Source organism: Pteropus vampyrus, unplaced genomic scaffold, assembly GCF_000151845.1.
Source record: "Pteropus vampyrus isolate Shadow unplaced genomic scaffold, Pvam_2.0 Scaffold541, whole genome shotgun sequence".
In the NCBI taxonomy this organism is placed as follows: Eukaryota; Metazoa; Chordata; class Mammalia; order Chiroptera; family Pteropodidae; genus Pteropus; species Pteropus vampyrus.
In genome coordinates, this window is record NW_011889322.1 from 1,685,910 (window position 1) to 1,706,774 (window position 20,865).

Below are 20,865 nucleotides of genomic sequence, written 5' to 3' on the forward strand. Positions count from 1 at the left end.
GAAGAGTAACGTAATTAAAGTTGCATCTCAGGCCTGGTTTCTCTTAGGAATATGCTCTTCTCCCAAATAGTTGGGTTGCACACTCCCTCTCTTCTACTTAAAGCAGCACCTGCCAGGTAGCAGGCACTCAATTTTTGCTCAATGAATGAAGTTTAATTTACAGACTTCAGAGTATGTGATGGCCAAAAGTTTTAAGTTTTAATAAAGGCTATTCTTAATAGTTAGGCACATAACTCTTGGACCTTAAAGCAAATACGTTATCTTCTACTGTACAATAACCTTTCTCCTGCATAGATGCAAAAATAGGAAAATGCACGCATGATATGAGACTTAAGATCTCATTCCTATTAAAAAATATGTCTGTGAATGTGTGCGTATACACAGAAAACATCTGTTAGCTATCAGAAAAAAACGTTAACATACCCCTGGGGGGCAGGGTACCGGGGCGGTATTTTCTCTTTTTCGTCTCTGTAATATCTGATGTTTTTTGTTGTTTTACAATGACCATGGCTATAACCGTTCTTTTTTTAAAAAATATTTTCCTAAAGAGACATCTATTTAATTATAAAAAAGGAGGAGACATTACTGAAAATGCAAAACATAAAATTTCCCTCTTGATAAACAGAGATCTCCGAAAGCACAAGGAATGTCCCTATTTGAACTCTTAACGCCTAACAAGTAGTTGGCAGCCCTCCTAAGTGCCTTTTGCCAAAAATACGCAGAACGCTCAGCTTTGAGTAGGAGGCGACCAAACATGGTTGCAAAATCACAGCTTTTGGTAAAATGGCAAATATTTTAACTTATAACTCTGGAAGGTTCGCCTTCTAAAATGCAGCAATTTTAAAATTAGGCGCTGTTGTATCTTTATTAACAAATTAAGTTACGCTGACCCTCAGTGGAAAGCCTAGGTTATGAACAACGCAGAAGCACAGAAAATGCTAAAACAAATTCGAATTCTCCTTCCCAGGCTGTCCAGCCTAGGCGGCTCGGCCCCTGAGTTTCGGGAATCGGTGTTCAACTACCGCGCGTCCCAGATACCCTCCAAATTAGAAAAAAAGGATCACGTCGGCCAATGGCCTTTCGGGAGCCAAAGGGACAGGCCCGGGACGCAGGCCATCTAGGTTACAGTAGTAAACTCAGAATCGAAAAGGGAAAATCCGCATTTACACAGGGTTCCCAGATACGTACTCTAAGCAAAAATGCAATAACCTCAGCCACGCATTTTCTCTATCACCAGCGACTGCTAAAAGTTCAGCCTGAACTCACCCGCAGACATGAAGTTGAGCAGAGGAAAGACCACCAAGCGCTACACTCAAACTCCGCCGGCCCGGTACACGCAAAATGTGGCACTTTAGTTCCGGCAGAGTCCCTCCCAAACTCAAGGGCCGTAAGAAGAGAGCGCAGGCGCGTCGATGTCACGCGATCACTACGCGGAAGTGAAGCAGATCCATCTCTGGAAGGGTTTGAGTCGGAGTCCGGTTTCCAGAATAATGGCGAAATCCGGGCTGGGGCTGGATGCGGGGAGCTCAGCTGCAGTCACTGTGCTAAAGCGGGCGGTGGAGCTGGATTCCGAGTTTCGGTACCAGTCGGCTCTGGTGTGTTACCAGGAAGGGATTGACCTACTCTTGCAGGTTCTAAAAGGTGAGCAGTGAACCATGGAGGAAGGATTACGGGAAAGGGAGATAATTCCTGCTGTTTCCGGGCGGAGTCTAAGAGTTAATGATTGTTGTGCACTATGAGGAAGGAATCAAATACAGAAAATTGGATTTTCTACAGGATAAGAGGACTGGTTTCTTTTCTGTCTTTAACAGATTGATGTCATCAAGAAAAGGGGGTTACTATTCTAGATAGGTAAGAGACATAACCGAATATAGTATGTCTTGATAGGACTTGGGTTTGAACAAACTGTAAAAGACATTTTCAGATCGATTTGCAAAGTTTGAATATGGATTTGATACATTAAAATTATTAGCTTTGTTAGGCAGTATGGTTTTTTTCGAAAATGGCCCTTAATTTTTAGCGATGCAGACCGAAGTATTTTAGGAAGAATTGTCATGATTTCTGAAGTTTAAGAAAAAAAACGTTGAAGCAAAGGTAGCAAAACGCTAACAAATTTTAAATCTAGGTGCTGAGTAGTAAGGATATTCATTACACTATTAACTGTACTTTTCTGTTTAAACAATTCATTAAAAGTAAACAAAAAAGAGTGGTAGAAGACAAAGGTTTTTTTCCATAAGAAATGGATGTACTGATATTCTGTGTGAGAAATGCATAGTATTGTGGGCTGGGACAGTGAGACTTTATACTACAGTCATTCAGTGTTGAGCAGTACCCAGATAACCCTCAACACCAGCACAATCCCTGGTACAGAGTAGACACCCAATAATTATGTTTTAAATTGATTGAGAAGAGCCTCTGGTCCCCTCACCCTGTTGCTCTCAGTTGGCCTGTAGCCTAGGAGTTTTTATAAATGCTCCAGAAACTTTGAGGCAACACAGGGTGTTTTTAATGTTCAGTCCTTCTCCCTTGAGCAGGGCCAATATGATGATGATGATGATGATGATGATGATGATGATGATGATAACAGAGTAACTTAACATTTATGAGTGCTGAGTGCAACACACTGTGTCAGAATCCATTAAACACATGATCTCATTTCACCCTTACAGTTGCCCTGTAAAGTAGAAGGTGATGTTATCCTCATTGTACAGCATAAAAAAGTAAAGTTTGCTTTCTAGTTCCCCCACAGTTGGTAGAGTAACAATTGGAAGCCAAAGCTTTGAAGACTCTGGTAAACTGACTCTCAAAGAGTGATGGTGTGTAGTGTTGGTCAGGGGTAGCACTGCTCAAATCCTGGCACTCGAGAATCTGAAGCAGCAGAATGACAGGCATCCTCCAGTGTGCTTCACTGATCCTGTAGAGGTTACAGAGATAGTGACACGATCTTGCAGGTTAAGGTACAAATGCAAATAACTCTTAACACAGAATAAGTGCCAGGAGCGAGCTATAGACAAATGCAGGGAGGATTTCAACATTTAAAAGTCATTTGGGATGGAAGGGTGGAGGTGACTTTTGATATAGGGGCTTTGGAAGAACAAGTAGAATTTTTGAAATCAGAAATTCAGCTAAGAGTGTTTAAATTCTGTCTGTTTTACCAAAAAATTAGTTCTCTTTGTTTCAACATATGTCTGTAGAGGAAGAGCGAGAGGTAAAGGTTAAAGTTGATGGGGGCTGGGGGTACACTGTGGATGACCTTGACTGCTAGGAGATTTTAACTCATTCCGTAGAGAAGGAGAAACCATTTCAAGTTTTTAGAAGAGTAACGTAATTAAAGTTGCATCTCAGGCCTGGTTTCTCTTAGGAATATGCTCTTCTCCCAAATAGTTGGGTTGCACACTCCCTCTCTTCTTTCAGTCTTCACATTAATACCACCTTTGTAAGACCTTCCTTGACCTCCAGGGTAACACGACAACCCCACCCCCAGGACTCCCTCATCCTTCCTGCTTTCTTTAATAGCATTTATCACAATCTAACATACATGTTTTACTGATATATTTTTATCGTTGTCTTTCCTCTCACTCAAATAGTAGGGGAGGACTGTATCTGTTTTATTAACTGCTGTATCCCCAGTGCCTGGCAGGTAGTAAGTTTTCAATAAGTATTTCTTGGATAATCGGTGAATGTGGCAAGAGTGTAGGAGAGAGATTAACTTGAAGAGGCTGAGGCCAAGCAGATCCATTAAGGAGCTCCTGCAGGGGTCAAGATGAGAAGTGATAAGGGGCCTGAGTGAGTTAGGGGGTGACACCAATATTAGGAAAAGGAGGGGACCGTGTAGATATTGAATTATTGGCGTGGGCCCAAGACCATATGTGGGAGTGAGGTTCCATTGGGAATCAGAGATGACTGTACAATTGCAAGCTTGGAAAACCAAGACATGATGTTTGGAGAATAGGTCTGCATTGTCAAACTCTGCCAGCAGATCAAGGATAGTGATTAACAGAGGACTACTACATCTGTAGCAGATGGGGAGAATGGGGTATATTTATGGGCAGCAGTAAAATAACTGGAATTTAAGAAAAGAAATGTCAGATAAATTGTGCTACTAAAGGAAGTCCAGAGTGAGGTATATGGGAAAAAAATTATGTAGATGATATTGACAGTGTAGTAATCCTCTTCACAACTCTCTAAGGTACTATTACTCTCTTCATGTTATAAATGAGGATATGGAGAGGTTGAATAAATGGCCAAGGTCACAGAGGCAGACGTGGCATAGCAGGTTTAGAACTAAAACAGTCTGACTCCAGACACTTTGCTGTTAACCACTATTCATACTACCTCTGTAAAGAGACCGTAAAATGCTTAATCTTGACAAAAAAACAGGACAGTTCAAAGTTTCTGAGTTTAGAGGAACATGTATCAACCTAGTAGAAGAGTGATGAGTTCTCATATAAGGATTCCTCACAGGAGATTTATGGATCATATGTGGCTATGTAAGGATTTTCTTGTGCTCCAGTAGTTTAGGCATGAGAAAATAGGGATCTAAACGATACCAATTTGGGCAGTAGAAGGACCTGAAAGGGAATTATTTCAGTAATTATATTGATGTCAATAAAATGTTGGAGCCAACCTAAATGTCTCTGGCTAGGAATGGTTGAGTCTATACTGCTATAAAAAAAAAAAGAATAAGATCTTTATGAAGTGATATATAGTGATTCCAGGATACATTGTTAAGTGAAAATTACAAAGGACAAAGTATCTATAGTATGCTATCCTTCATGTAAAAAAGAGGACATAAGAAGATAGCCACGTGTCTATTCATTTGTTCAAAAGAAAGATAAAACCAGGAACTAACGAGGTTTGTGGGGTGGTGGGAAAAGAGGTAGAAAGGAGGAAATGGGAATGGAGTAACAAGATGAGAGAGTGACTTTTCTCTGAGTTATTCCATTGTAATACGTAAGGAAGGGGGAAGAAACTAGGAAACGTAAGTATCTCTGGAAAATAGTATTTTGACTATTTTGTAAGGTTCAAAAAGAAATCAAAGTTACAGACATTGTATTTTAATTGGTAAATATTTTCCTCACGGGGATATGGGTTAGGAATTCTGAACTACTTTATGTTTATACTAGGCTTGAACAAGCCAGTAAATGTATTGTGGATAATAAAAGAAGTTACAAATAAGGAAAGGAGGGCTAGAATGAGCCTTGTGGTGTTATATTAGCACGAACTAGTAGTTTTTAATACATGCAGATGGATAGACACAGAAATCCATACAGGCACATCTCATTTTATTGTGCTTTGCTTTATTATACTTTGCAGATATTGCGTTTCTTTTCTTTTCTTTTCTTTTTTTACTGCCTACAGTACCTGGTATTCCAAGGAGGATGTTGCGTTTCTTTACAAGACCCTCCACCAGCACAAAAATTGACTTGCTGAAGGCTCAGATGATGGTTAGCATTTTTTAGCAATAAAGTATTTTTTAGATAAGGGTATGTACATTTCTTTGTAGACATAATGCTTTTATGCACGTAATAGACTACAGTAGAGTGTAAGTATAAATTTTATATGCACTGGGAAACCAAAAATTGTGTGTGAGACATTTTATTGCGGTAATTTCGTTACTGCAGTGATCTGGAACTGAACCCAAGATCTGCCTTAGTCACGTATGTGTGTATTTGTAAACCTACATGCTTTCTAGCTGTGTTGACTACAACGGTGTAGCAGTAGTGATAGGAATTCCCTGGTAGAAGTTAACACACTCAGCATCCAGAATACAGTTTCTTGAAGCCATTTGCTAATAAAAGGAACAAGGCCTCCTTGGGAAAATGGTTGATTCCAGGACCAGGGCAGGGAAAATACAAGATGAGTTTAAAACATTTTGCACCAGAAGGTAAGGAGGTGCTCAAAAAACATGGTGGGCAGGTCAGAAGGACAGAAAAGCCAGCTGAAGGATAAAATTTGAGCAAGAAAATAATGATAGTATTGGATCACAACCCATAGACTAAAATAAATACCCATGAGTCCACATTGATATAAATGAGTAATCGAGTAAGTAAGTAGGTGGGGGAGAAGGGATAGCTCTTCCCTGCAGCAGGATTCCAATTAATAAATAGGAATGATGGCAATAGAAAATCAGAAGGTGGCAAACACTGTGGTAATAACTGTTGTAGGTAGGAACCATTGATGGATGCTAAAATTTGTGGGTGAAAGAGTGATGAGAAACAGGATATCTTCCCATAAGATACTTATTAATTACAAAGGAGAAAATAGTGATTTTACAGTGGAGAAATCAACGAACACCTTAACATCAGCAGTAATAGGACACAGCGATATTGTGTACCCAGAGAAGCATAACCTCAATCTAATCATGAGAGAACATCACCAGCCCTAAATGAGAGACATTAATTCTACAAAATAACTGACCACTACTCTTCCTAAAGGTCAAGGTCATAAAGGGCAGAGCAAAACTAAGGAACGATTACAAATTGGAGGAAGCTAAGGAGGAGACCTAACAACTAAATGCTGTGTGGGATCCTGGAAAATTGGGTAAATACCAATAGGGTTCATAGATGAGTTGATAGTGTTGGATCAGTATTACTTTCCTAACTCTGATAACTGTGACATGTTAACATTAGGAGAATCTGGGTGAAAAGATTCTGTACCATTTTGCAAATTTTCCATGAATATAAAATTAATTCAAAATAAAATGTTTAAAAAAACCCAGGAGTTTAAAACTGAAATTATCATGGAAAATATAAGCAATATCAAAAGGAAGGAGGGAACCAGAATGATTTGGGTAAGATTTTATCGATAATGTATATTCGAAACTATCTTACATTTTTGGGGTGGCTGGGAAAACGATTGAGCATAAACTATAATGGAGAAGTCTGGAAGAGAAGCGGTTTTGTGGAAGAAAGATATTATTCGCTATCTTTTGATTATGTTAAGATTTTAAACGTGTGAGTGATTAGGACAAAATAGTACTCAGACTCAGGTTTGACATGTAATGAGCCACCTTTGTGGCCTCACAAGATTTGGTGTCCCCAGCAGTGAGATGCAGTGTCAGAGTTCCTACTCCGAAATAAAGCAGCTGCACATGCTTAGTGCACCAGTGAAAGTCCTTTCCTGATCAAGCCAAATTTGAGGCTGTTATTTGTATATTTTAGGACCAAAGCAAACCATGCTAAGGGATAGGAAATGCATGGAGAACTTGAAAAGCTGGAAATAACACTAGTACTAAATAGAAAAAGTTTTGAAACTTATGAATATATTTTTTAATTTGTAGGCACCAAAGATGATACAAAGAAAGATAATCTCAGAAAAAAAATTTCAGGCTACATGGATAGAGCAGAAAACATAAAGAAATACCTGGATCAAGAAAAAGAAGGTAAAGCGGCTGTTTGAGAGGATGTGTCCATGAGCTACTCAGATGAAGCCCATTTCAACCAGTGTTTCTACCTCTGCCCTTGGGACTCTGTGGGGTCTGCACCGTTTACCCCTGGAGCTTACAGATTTGCTGTGCATTTCTACTCCCCTGTACCTAGCTATTCTTAACCTTTTTTGGGGGGTGGGGTTGGAGAGGGAGGTGGTGGTCAGATACCCTCCTGAGAATCTGATGAAAGCTCCACATCTGCAGACTTCTGTGTGTGCTGGAAGGAATTCGCAGATCCCCATGAAGCTTCCATGTGGACTCCAGTTTAAGGAACACTCAAGAGTGGCGGTCTCTAACTTTTAGGTACCAGGGACTGGTGCACCTATGAGAATCTAATGCCTGATGATCTGAGGCGTAGCTGAGGTGGTGACGCTAGCGCTGGGGAGCAGCCTCAGCTCCGCCTCAGGTCATCAGTTGTTAGATCCTTTTAGGAGCACTGATCCGAGCTGCCAAAGAGGTTGGGGACCGCTGATATATATTATAGTACCATTAGCATTGTGGTTTGAATACACTGGGTTAAGTTAACCTCTGTGGCCATTAGCTTGGCTTGAAAATTGATGCATAGTCACTAACACTAACATTGTATCTGTGGAAATACCAAAGACCAAACTACTGGTTTTTAAACAAAGTTTAAAAGTGCAACCAACATATCAATTAGGAACTCCATTAGGAGTCATAATTTTAAAAAACTTTAAAGGTCTTTGATAATGTACTCAATAATTACTCATTTTGAATGAGCAAGAACCTGGGAACTACCCTGCAGATCCTGCAGCGCCCCGGTCTTTGGCTTGGGTTTCGAGTAGTACTGTCAGTTTCTGCTTAAAACACTCTTTACATGTGCTAAGAAGGATGTTTAAACTCCATATTACACCGCATGTATGTAGCTTGTGGTTCTGCTCATGGCGACAGGAATGTCAGATACACATACAGTTCTCTCTGGAATAAACTGCCTGGTTTATAGGAATCAGCTCAAAACGTGCTCCCAGAAATCTCTGGACTTTGCCGCATGCCTGGCCTCTGTAAATGCAGAAATCTCTCACAGAATGGTTTGCCTTATTTTCCTGTGTATGTGTAGCATCTCACAGTGTGCCTGGTATACAGTAGGCATTCAAAAATGTTTCCTGAGTGGAGGAGTTAAAAAAATTAACTTGTATCTCATCCTGATTAATCCCTATATATAAATGTAATATGTATAAAAGGAAGATAAGTAGTCACTGGTCTTATTATTGAAACTTTTGTTTTGCAGATGGGAAATATCACAAGCAAATTAAAATAGACGAGAATGCCATAGGTTTCAGTTACGAGTCGCTTTTTCAGGAATACCTTAGTGATACAGTTACAGAAGTTTGGATAGAAGATCCTTATATTAGATATATTCATCAGGTAAGTGAAATGTATCAGTATGATGAAATGTCATTTAAAACATACAAGTTACTAGTAACTCATCCTCATGTCTTTCAGCTGTATAACTTTCTTCGATTTTGTGAGATGCTTATTAAGAGACCTGGTAAAGTAAAAACCATTCATCTTCTCACTTCCCTGGATGAAGTAGGTATCTGAATGCATTTACTCTTTCTTCACTTCATTCATTTTATTCATTTACAAGATGTAGTTCAGGCCCTGGCCGAAATTCTTCAGCTGGGGGTATTGCCTTTGGGCGAACTTATCTAACAGTGGGCATAAACACCTGCAGAAGATGTTGTTGATTTTAGTATTTTTACCTTGCATTTGGCCACTTTGCTAAACTCTTATTCAAATAATTCGTCAGGTTATTGTCTCGGGTGTTCTAGGAGACAATCACGATCACACGGTCTGCGTTATTGACAGTTTTGTCTCTTTTCTACTGATTATTGTGTTTTTCGTGATTGATTACACTGGCCTTCTGGGAGATCATAGCGTGATACTGGGTGTCTCTCTTGAATCCAACTTACATTGGAATGCTTCTAAATAACTCAGATTTCTTGGATTAATTTAAGAAGACAGTCCCATCTGAATAACTAGACAGCATTACCAAAGTACATTTTAGGAGATAGGACAGAGTTGTATTATGTCTACTTAGAAAAAAACAATTATTTTGATAAAAACATTGCTCATAAACTACTTCATATTCTTTGGTTGCTTCTCTGAGATACTAGACATTGAAATTCGTATAGACTGTCCATTTTAATTCACCTATGATGCACATTGCATAGCTCAGGGATAATTTAAAATATTAACTGAGGCAGAAAATTGTATTTTTCTATTAACAGGGTGATGGGAAAGAGCGGCAAATTAGTGGCCTGAAAGAAATAAAAGAGTCACTTAGGAGTCACGGAGTGCTGTTGGAATTAGAATACTCTTCTTCAATACATGACAGAGAAATCAGGTTAGTGTATAGTAACAATTTTTATGCAGTTGAAAAATATTTTTATTTAAGTTTTATATAATTGTATATATTCGATTTAAGTTTTAAATAAAATTCAATTTTAGTATCTTTTCACTTCTGAGGAAAAGAAAATCTCGCTTATTTTACCCTGTAGGTTTCATATTTCCTAATGGAATGAAATGTACATGTTCTGTGTTGTGAGAAGTAGTTTTTGTACTTTTCTATTTAGCTCTACGTACTGTGTTACGGTATTGGGAGAATTTCCTCTTTTGGTAATAATGATATGTACTTAATGTGGCTTTACTTCTTATGGTTTATAAAACAAGAATGTTTTAGGCCTGACAGTATGCCATGTCTGTAATGAAATGGTATATGCAGTTATTTTAGTGGTACGTCCCCTCTATTTAGCACAGTAGCTTTCGTATGTTTATAGCGATGGCACTTTTGGTTTTAATGAAAACTTAAGCACAAACTAAATGCAAAACAGATGAAGATGCCACAGCTGTGGTTGAAGCAGAGGTCAGGACCCTCAGCCCTTCCTGCTTACATTCCCCTGAAACACCAGCCCAGTCTGCTTGAGTGCACTTTGAAACCACTCATTAACAGAATAGGAAAGTATCAGCAAGCTGAAATTCAAGAGTAAGGTTTAATTGGAATTGTTAAACTGTTTGTCAGCTAATCAAATCAACTGATGGTTTATGTGGACGTTTTGTTTCATTGTAGACACAGCCCATGAGTCCCCCCAGATTTGGTTCAACTCATGCCCCTGGAGGAAGTGATTTTCTCTGTTAGGGGGAGATATGCTAACACTTTATACCCTACAGCTTTGATAATCGTCTAATGTAAATGTCTGTAATATAATACTATTTACTAATTTCAATAGGTTCAACAATGGATGGATAATTAAAATTGGAAGGGGACTGGATTATTTTAAGAAACCGCAGGTACAATATAGCCTTATGAATGGGTAGCACACTTTTTGTATTATTTTAACAAAATGGCTTTGGTCCTTTTTGTTAAAGAAACTCTTTTCTTCTCTTCTTAGAATCGTTTTTCACTTGGATATTGTGATTTCGATCTAAGACCATGCCATGAAACAACAGTGGATATTTTTCATAACAAGCACACAAAAAAAATATGATGAGTAGTAGCTTAATTTACAGTGTAAATTTCTATTTTAAGTGAATATTGGATTTTTTTCTTACTTTGGACAGATGATTTTTCTATTATGTGAATTAAACAATAAAATTGTACATTTCTACTAATTTATGGATCCATTGTTCAGTTGTGTGACCAATCCTAAATATTTTTGTAAAAACATTACTCAGATTTATTTACAGTGTTTCAAGTCATATGGTTAATTTAAACATTTTACCAGCTTTTCTCTTATTTGTCTGTTGGAGAGTGAATAAAAAAAATAATGAGCACCTATCATAAAGATGAATTGGATGCTGATATCGCCTCTAAGAATTTAGAGTCCAGGAGGAAAAATCATAGATTATTCTTAAGAGACACATGGACGCAAGTCTAATAACCAGGAAAAAAGTACAGTGTTAATTTTGTTACAATTAAGTGTCTTTGGCAGACATTCACCAGATTTCAGTTACCCAATATTCCCTAACTCCATAAAGGCACACCAACCTGCTTAGTTATCCAGGTATGTTATGCAGCTCATTCAGCCTTGGCTGGCACATTTGTAAAGCTCTGCAGCTTAGAATCAACTGTGCTGGGTAAGCTCCTCCAATAGATGTCATTTGCCTGGTCGGGGACAAAGACTAGTTTCAGAGAGATAGGCTGGGAGAAAGGGATACAGGTGGAGGCAGTGGGCAGGCAGTTAAGAAGCTTAAAGAATAAGCTAAACTAGAATCTACAGAGGAAAATGGACATACTGGTATTGGAGAGTGCACATAGAAACATCACATCTGGAGAAGACTGAAGATTAAATTCAGGATTAGCGTGGGGGCCTGAAGCCAGGCGGAGGGAGGCCATGGGTATAGGGTTGAGCAGAGTAGTCCTGGGTGGGCTTAGACACCAGGTTTATGTTTTGCCTTTGTGGGCCAGCAGGTACATGGTTCAGTTGGTGTAAAGACCAAAAAGGGTTTCCAGAAAAGTTCCTGATGTTTTCTTTTGATATTTGCAGGTTTAGGTGCTGATAATGCTGAACCTGAAAACAGTCGAGCCAGTTTTGCCAAACTTCATTCTACGGAAACTCAGGATCCCGTCCCAGGAGAGCACTTGGACAAGTATTGGACCTGATCAAAAGTTACTTTCTGCAAGGAATCCTAGCTTATTTTGCCAAGTACCCATCGTTAAGTGGAAGTAGAGTGGTTTTTCATTCAGGTGAGAGCACATGTCAGACCTTGTTACTTTCATGTTAAAATAACTCTGATTTCTAGACTATACGGATCTGCTACTAGAGAATCAGCAATCCACAACTCTGTGAAATTAACTTTTATTCATTTCTCATGGAAATCTTGCCTTAGAGATAATAATATTTAAGGAAGAGAACCTACAGGCTTACCATTCATTATTCTGGATATTTGAAGTTCTATCCCCAGATCCAATTAGACCACCTATTAAACATATCAATAAATGTGCAAGAACTATATAAAAGAAGATAAACTTTATGGAAGGATGTAAAGAAAACTAGATGTAACTGGAAAGACAAATTATATTCCTGAATTGGAAGGCTTAATAAGATGTCATTTCTCCCTATGTTAATTTATAAATTAGATGACAAAAGAGACTAATGAGACTTACAATAATTTTTTAAATGTATGGGCATAAGAATGGACAAATAAATCAGTGTGTTAGAATAAGGAGTCTGGAAACACATCTGAGAAAGCGACTATGTCTATGGGTACTTTGTATATAATAAAAGTGTCTTTTAAATTAGTTGGGAAGAGTAGACTGTTCAATAAATGGGAAAAAAATAACATTAGATCTCTACCTTACTCCACCTAGAGAAATTATTCTAAAGTGCTAATTAAATGAAAAATCCAAATTTTTAACCAAAAAAGCCAACTAAACTTAAGCACAACTTAAAACCCAGGAATTATCAAGGAATGAGCAAATGGTTTGACTATTATTTAAAAATTTTAAACTTGATTAAAGAAAACCATTAAAAATTTAAAAACATATGCGTTCACATTTATAACATGTAAAAAAAAGGTTTTTAGTTCTAATTTGTAAGGAAGATAGTCACATTTTCAGCAGGTGAACTTGACCTCACGTGCTCTAGCCTCACCAAGGACTAAGTCCTTTGAGCAATCTCCTCCTCTGCTGCATTGTTCCTGCTAGTACACACATCCCCATCCAGATACCATCCTATTTCTTTGTTTTTCATGACCAAACTTATTGAAAGCATTCTCTATCAAGTTTTTTCCCCATTTCATCACCACCTATTCACACTTCAACTCGGGGGTCCCCAGTCTGGCATATGGGGAAACAGGCCCTACAGGTTGATCATTCAAATTAATTAAAGCCCTGGATAGTACTTTAGTCCACCCGGCCAAAGTGGTTTTACCTGTTAGTAATTTCATCTGCAGCGCTGATATTCCCTTCTTCTGTCTACCAACCCTGCCGCCTGTGGATTATAGGGGAGATGGAGACTCCACTCGGTATCATGTTCTTTTACCCAGTCTTGCATATCATGACCTTTGTACTGTGACACCCCGATTATTGTCCATTATCGAATGGACAGTGATCAAGGTGTCATAGTACAAAGGTCATGGTAGTTAGATTCTCTAAACCCCTAATTAGATTGCAGTCTGGTTTGCACACAAGGGAAAACTTGGTTTAAGCCAGATGTGGGGTACACACAAATCAAGCTGTGTTTAGAACCCTGACTTGGAGCCCATACCGGGCTGTTGAAAGCACTGTGGGCTGAAGTACAGTATCCACTGGGTGCAGGTCTCAGATAGTTGTCTTGCTTCCTTAATTCCCAACCTGGCAATGTATAATGTTTGACAGTTACCACTGTCACAGGGAGTGGTAGGTTTACTGGTTCACAGTTGGTGTTTCCCCTCAGCACTGGTTTGATTACTATAACCCAGATACAGAATTTACCAATAGAGGTTTGCAGAGTTTGACCTTGTAGGACATCCATGTCCAATGTTCTCTGGCACTGGAGAGATATCAACATATTCCCATGAGGGAGAAGGCCCAGTATGCAGTGTGAAAAGGACCTTCCTGACCATAACCATTTGCTGACGGGGCCAGAAAACTTCTGAGGGTTACCATGTATCAGAGTAAATTTGGTTCCAGAGCCGTCACTTTTTATTTCTGGGGGATCAGTGAATGGCAAGCCCAACTTGGGGGCCTCTGATCACCCCTAACAGCCCTCACCTGGAGGCGATCTTGGCCTGCATCCTATACCCATGGTATGGGAGTCCACCCCAAATAGGACTGTATCTCTGAGGCCCCTGCTGGAGCAGGCGCGGTAATAGGGGTGGTAGAGCCCGCGGTGGTAAGAGCAGGTCTGAACTATTGCTCAGGATTTAAAATGTTTCATAGGCTGACCAATACAGCGTTGGATTGTGGTGTCCCAACAACAGTAGAGTCAAACCACATTTACCTCCCGGTTATTTCTGCTGGTTATAATCCCTTTATCCCCAATTGGGATAACCTTTTGGCTTCTCGAGTTTTCTGTCTTGGGTCTTTCCCATAGTCTGTACTCATTCCTGGGATTTCAGTTTCCCCCAGATCAGCAATGGATTGCCCAACATCATAAATGGCTTGACCCAGGAAAAGGCTCAGCATGGATACCAGTGTCCCACACGCAGTGCTGGGGGTGGGCTGGAGTGTCTTGGCTTTTATTCCTGCAGTGACTGTGGCTCAATCACGGCTTTCAAAGACAGGAGTATAGATGGCTTGTCTCATTCCTAACTCCCTAAGTGTTTGTTGTACTTCCTCTATTGATTTCCAGGGTCCCACATGTCCGGGGAGACTGCCTTCACTTGGCCCAGCCTCTCTGCAGGATAGAGTAATCCAATCTATAAAACTGACTACTTTGAACCCCGAGTACCACACAGGTGCTGCTGGAGGGCAGGGTACGTGGTGATAGATCTTAGTTGTTTTAAGTCACCAAGTTTTGGAGTGGTTTGTTTTGTAGTAATAGATAACTGATAAAACCTGGAATACTCTTCACTCTGTGTGGCAGCTTTCTTCTCCTTCTTCAGATCTCAGTTCCAAAGTCTTCTCCCTGATAGCTCTAAGTAGGTAGCCCCCATTATTGTCTGTTATAACTATGTGGACTTTCCTACCCTGCTCATTTTGTAATTATTTACTGATTTGTCTCTATTTTCCCTAATAGGCATGAGTTTTTAAAACTCAGGACTTGACCTATTAATAGGTCATAAAATCAATTTTTAAAAAATGAAATGAAGCTGAATATAAAGTATCAGATAAGGATAAGCGTTGTATTGTAAAACTTGTTAGGTATAGGTAATGTGTGTTAGTGCACAATATAAAATATACATTTTACTCTAGTTTTAAAAAAGCTTGAAAGCCACTATACTAAACTATCAATTCCTGAGGTCAGTGGCTACATCTCTCACTCACCAGGAACATCAACTAGCAGAGTATCTGACAGTCCATAAACACATGGTGAATACTGTGGGAATAAGAGAAGGGTATGTGAATGAACTGGAGACAGGAAATAGGTGGAGGTGATGTTACTCTTTGAAGTTTGGCAATGAAGAGATGGAGAGGGAATAAAACCTTGAGCAGGAGAGTTTTTGGGAAAAGGGAGACATGAGCGCATTCATTAACTGCCGTGTGGATCCATTGAGAGTTGAAAGAGAGAAAATGCAGTATTTGACAGCATAAGGCCCAAACAGGCTGGAGGGCAAAACTCGGGTACAAGTAGACAGGTTGGCTTTCAGGAAAAGGAGGTATTTCTTTCTGAGACCGAATGAAATGAGAAATATTGAACTAGGGAATGTGGGCTAAAGGAGCTCATTTCTGAAGGCCTCTGCTCTGAAATTCTGAGTCAAGGTTTGTGACAAGATTAAGAGTAGTGGACTTCCAAGCTTAAGACCGGAACATTTAGGATAAGGCCTTTGAGGAACGAGAAGGAGTCCACAAATATGAGTTGAATCTGACACCAACAGAAAGAAGAAATATAAGCTGACAATTGTAAATTTGAAATTGAGTTTATCTGCGTGATTATGTGACTTTTCTTCCAGCGTTGTTTGCCACCTGAGCACAGGAGTTAAAAAAAAAAAAAATCTGTTGGAATAAAACAAAAAGGTGGCCACGGTAGGTCAAGAGGGAGAGGCAGATGAGAATGCAAGTAACAAAGGGCAGTAGACTTAAAATAATTCCTGCTGGATAGGAAGGGAGATGAAGTGAGAGATCAGGGAAGAGTCAAGGGCTTGGAAAAGTCAAGGCTTGATTTAGTGGGAGAGGATGGAAGGGTAAGAAAATATGACTAAAAGGGTGAATTCCAGAGTTTAAGGTATCAGAGGTGGCGAGAAGCCTGGGTTATATTCCATAGAGGTAAAAGAAAGAACGAACTCTGAGGTTAGAGTGTCCTCTATGGTGCACATATATTCCCAAGGTGGCAACAGTGCCAGTTATTAAAATCAGTGCAGGAAGAGACAGAGTATGGTAGAAGTCAATTGCAAATACAGACAAGGAAAGGTGGGAGATGCTTTCAAATGGGAGTTAGTTACTGAAAGAGTCTAGGCCTTTTTTATTTTGAGAGACATACAATGTACATTGAAAAAAATTTTTTTTTTCAGTGAAACGTCAATATTAAGAAATCTACTTGGAATCACATTATTCCCTTAATTTTTTCACAGAGAATATTCCATTTACTCTGTAGTTCACCGTCTTCTGCACATGTTCTATGTAATATATTTGTTAGCATAGTTACTTCAGCCGGGCAGAACTTACTGCCAATAAAACTTGAATTTAATTTGTCACGTATTTCCAGTGGCAGCCAATGATCAGGTGCTTCAATGTTACAGATTTCAATTCTCCCATTCTTTATGTCTAGGAACACTTTTATTTCCAGGTGTGACTGTCCATGTGACACATTAAAGGAAGTGTTTACACTGAACTTTGGAGTTTTACCATAGATCCACTCCCAGGTTTGTAGTTCTTTAGCTTTGCTATTTATTCCAGGGAACTGTGTCTCATCTTTTGGGTTTATTAGGATGATGTGATTATCAGTCTGATGATAAGCAGCATACTCTACAGCAATAGCATTTATCAGCACTTCACAGGTCAGAGTGGGATCTTTTTCCAAAAGATTTCTTACCGAGGAAGGTATGCTGGCAGTGGCGTTGCTCCTGATCCCTTGGTAAGGGCTTTTGAGCAAAGACGACAAGAGGGTCCCATCAGTACTACATAACAGAGTGCAATGGTGATAAGCGGTCATCCGGCCAATCTTAGAAGCTGTTCCTGAGATTTTAAATTGTCCATCAAGAAGAAGGTCAAATCTTTTGGTGGGCTGCACATCCAGCTGGGGTTGGATGGCATTCAGAGCTCTCACAAGTAATTTGAGATTTTCCATCCGATCGTACTTTTTTTTGGTTGTGAAAAAAGTCAAATTGATATTACCCATATCATGGTAGACTGTTCCTCCTCCACTTCTTCTCCGAGCCAGTTTTACACCTTCTTCTCTCATCAGATTCAAGTTACACTCCTGCCAAGGGTTCTGATGCCGACCAATTACAACGGAGGGAGAATTTCTCCAAAAGAACAGAACTGGCTTGTTGTCTAGAGTCATGTGGTCATGGATCCAGTCTTCTACAGCCAGATTCTGGTAAACGTCATTGGAAATTGACTGTAAAATGAGTGCACCTTTTACTGTATTTTTAAAGCCAGCTGCTGGGACTTTGAGATTATAAAGTAACTGGAAGCAGTTCTTCCTCGAAAATGGGATCAGCATGCTTTGAAAATGGAAGACAAGCAAATTGATTGAGAAAAGGAAAACTAAACTCTATTTTCTAGTGATCAATTCTTGGTAATTTAATCCAAACTTATCTAATTCTCATGTATTCAGGACAGTTGTTCTTCCTCTCTTTAACAATTTGACAACAGAGTACTTGAAGTAAATGAAGATGAACCTCAGATAATTTCAGTTGAAATGGAATAAGGCACAAATTTTTCAAACAATAAACCTAAGAATACGTTATGTAATATGTCTCAAAGTCAAACCAATTATTTTGAATTCACAGGTACTACATGCTCATTGAGAAAAATGAGAAAATATAGATGAGCAAAAAAGGGCAAAATAAAAGTCTATCACCTGGAAAGAATCACAATGAACAATTTAGTGTGTATGTACTTTTTTCTGTGCGTGTGTCAACACATACACTTTCTGTTATTTCATTCAGCATCAAATCCACATCATTTTTAAGGTTTTGTAATATTCCATTGTCACACATACCACAGTTTATTCAGTCTCTTAATCTGTCATTGTAGGTTGTTTCTAGTTACCAACAGTGTATTCATGAACATCTCCATGGAAAGCTTTACTTATGCCCTTGTAATACTTTTTAAATAATTCCTATTTGACTTTGAGGTATATGATTTAGTGGCAGCATAAGAGGTTTATTTAGATCAATATTAAATTAGGATGGACTCCCTGAGGTCAGGGAAAGAGGCAGTCAGTAGGTTATATGGAAAGGCTAGGAACAATTTTATTATATTTGGATACTTTACACATTATTTTTGTTAGCAGTGCTGATGAATATTAGGTGGCAAAAGGCTGAAAATACTAGCTACACTAATGAAGTATTTTGACTAGGTATGGTCATAAAGAAACCATTCTATTCCAATTGTATTTTTTAGGATGGTCATAATTTTCCTTTAAGTTAAAGAACTGGAATAGAATGGGTTGCCAAAGTCCATAACTAGACCAAATTCTCTTTTGTCCTAGAAGCACAATTCCTAGGTTAAAGAGGTTTCACAGTTTCATCACTCTTGATATAGTTTGATAAATTACGCTACAGAAAAGTGGAACTGATTTATATTCTGTCTGGAAAGGTCAAGAGAGCTTTATAGGAACACTTAAACTGGGCCTCGGAATCTGATGGCACTTACCAAGTGGATGGGAGTCGCACATCCCAGGTATGTGCAACTGCAGTCATCGAGTACAGTAAGGCATGTTTTGGGGCTCTGTCCTCAGGGACAGCTGTACTACTCTTCTCCCAGCCACCCTGAAGCCTGGCACTGCTGCCCTCAGATGCCTCTGCAGCCAGACCTCACTCCTTTGCATTGTTTTTTTGTTCTTCTGTTTGACTTTGATACAGTCCTCACTCAACAAATATTTATGGAGTGCCTACTAAGCACAAGGCAGCAAGGGACTAGAGAAGGGGAGGAGACTAAGAAATTGAGACTTTTGCTAAAAGCATCTGGAATGTACTGAGGTGTTTTAAGCAGGCAGGTGTTAAACTGAACTGCTGCTGCCAGCAGTGTTGAGCTCAGATTAAAGAACACCAGTGCAAGGCCGGGGCAGGGAGACCAGTTAAAAGACCAACGCAGTTGTCCAACTAGAGGTAGTGAGGGCCTGAACCAGGGCAGCAGGCAGACATTAAGGTTGCAGACCGGTCCTTGCCTTCAAGGAACTCACAATCTAGGGGCAGACAGTAAAAAGCAAACAGTAAAAAGTAAAAACGAAGACAGTAAAAAGTAAAAAGGAAGGTAATTAAAATAACGTCATAAGTGCTGTGACAGGTAAGTACATTCATTAAAGGACCATCTAACCTCATTAGTAAAAGTGACATTGAAGCCAACAAAGTGAAACAACTTGGGAGGGAAAAAACTCAAAGAATTTGATTCCAGTGGCCGGTACGTAAGAGTGCAAGAATGGGGAGTTTCAAGAGAGAAGGTGGCAGAATTAGAGGTCAGATTATGAAGAGACTGAAAATCCATGTTAAACACATAACTTTAACTGAGGGCCAAGGAAGAGGTGTGCTGAAGAGTTTTAAGGAAGTGAGAAGGTCAGTTTTATACTTCAGAGACATCGCCTAGAGAATGAAGCATGGAGTATATAAACTTGGTGACTGGTTGAATGAGGTTGGGAGAGGTCAAAGGTCATGACCTTTATGGTATGATGATTACAAGCTCAAGCCAGAGTGCCTGCATTCAAATCCCAACTCTGTCTCTTACCACCTGAGTGACCTAAGGCAGATCAGTTGACTTTTCTGTGCCTCAGATACCTTATCTGTAATGTTTGCATAATGACAAGTCTCATACCAGGATTAAGTGAGTTAATGCATGCAAAGTGCTTGTAAGAGTGCCTGACTCATAGAAAGTACATAATATGTTAGTTCTGTTATCAATATGCCCTGATTTCTGACCTGACATGGGTGGAAAGAGGTGATATTTCCTAAGACATTTCATAGGAAGAGGAGATATGGGGTGAAGATAATTAGTTCCTTTTGACTGTATTGAACTTGAGTCTATGGTTATCCAGCAGCAATGGCAGAGAGCTAAACAGATGGTAACTGAGGCCATGGAGACTAGATTATCCAGAGAGGTTTAGTGAGAACACAAGAGCCTTAGAACCCCAAAGAGCAGAAACCTTTAAGAGACAGGCAGAGGAAGGAGAGAGAGCTCCCAGAGGAAACCGAGAATAGAAGAAAAGGAAGAGATTTTAAAAGATGGTATTAAACTTCAAGGAGACAAGGTGGTTAACAATACCAAATGCAAATAAGATGAGGTTGAAAATGATCTATTTGAGTTGATAGGATCAAGATTATTAGTGATCTTAGCAAGAGCCATATGTATTGAGGAAAGGGGATAATGAGTATATTCTAGTTGCAAAGTGGAAAAGCTAGGGACAACAGAAGGAAATGCGGGGTTAGAGGATTTAAAATGCAAGGAACTGAGCATGCTTAGATACTGGTAGGAATCAGGAGAGGAAACCAGAGCAGCATTGGTGAAGGCAGGTCTGGGACAAAGTGGTGCTGGTGATACCTAGAGTTTGGGTAGGAAGGGAGGGTGCCTTGACCAGATCCTCTTCATTGTCATCTAAGGGAGACACAGTAACAAACTGGTATGGTGGATGCTAATATGCTGAATGGTGTCTGTGGATTTGGAGATTCTCAAAGAC

The 20,865-nt window shown here is 39.4% G+C and overlaps 3 protein-coding genes across 18 annotated transcripts in view; 1 reads left to right on the plus strand and 2 right to left on the minus strand.

Moving 5' to 3' along the window:
• Window positions 1–1,483, minus strand: part of MRPL30 (mitochondrial ribosomal protein L30) — a 12,759-nt gene extending 11,276 nt beyond the window's left edge. For 4 of the 11 annotated variants that reach the window (XM_011383767.2, XM_011383763.2, XM_023525230.1 and 1 more), the window contains exon 1: window positions 1,267–1,455. The gene's annotated coding sequence lies outside the window, so the exon portion shown is untranslated. Of the gene's footprint in view, window positions 1–1,188 lie in introns of all 11 variants that reach the window. The other 7 variants (XM_023525232.1, XM_023525228.1, XM_023525227.1 and 4 more) reach the window with 4 other exon arrangements.
• Window positions 1,451–17,556, plus strand: MITD1 (microtubule interacting and trafficking domain containing 1). 4 transcript variants are annotated; one of them, XR_897269.2, is made up of 8 exons: window positions 1,451–1,641; window positions 7,283–7,384; window positions 8,676–8,812; window positions 8,891–8,977; window positions 9,679–9,794; window positions 10,678–10,738; window positions 11,935–12,134; window positions 17,434–17,556. XR_897269.2 is itself a non-coding variant. In XM_011383774.2 (7 exons), exons 1-7 carry the CDS (start codon window positions 1,491–1,493, stop codon window positions 11,938–11,940), a joined length of 660 nt encoding a protein of 219 aa, XP_011382076.2. In that variant the 5' UTR covers window positions 1,451–1,490; the 3' UTR covers window positions 11,941–12,689. The 4 variants fall into 4 exon arrangements, 3 of the variants coding, with proteins under 3 accessions (XP_011382076.2, XP_011382073.2, XP_011382075.2); XM_011383774.2 differs by lacking the exon at window positions 17,434–17,556 and having other exon boundaries at window positions 11,935–12,689; XM_011383771.2 differs by lacking the exons at window positions 11,935–12,134; window positions 17,434–17,556 and adding an exon at window positions 10,840–11,225.
• LIPT1 (lipoyltransferase 1) overlaps window positions 16,450–20,865 on the minus strand; it is a 10,166-nt gene continuing 5,750 nt past the window's right edge. For 2 of the 3 annotated variants that reach the window (XM_011383770.2, XM_011383769.2), the window contains exon 2: window positions 16,450–17,695. In XM_011383770.2, the coding sequence (XP_011382072.1) occupies window positions 16,573–17,694 (1,122 nt within the window). In that variant the 5' untranslated portion in view covers window position 17,695 and the 3' untranslated portion in view covers window positions 16,450–16,572. Of the gene's footprint in view, window positions 17,696–18,851; window positions 19,384–20,865 lie in introns of all 3 variants that reach the window. The other variant, XM_023525225.1, reaches the window with a different exon arrangement.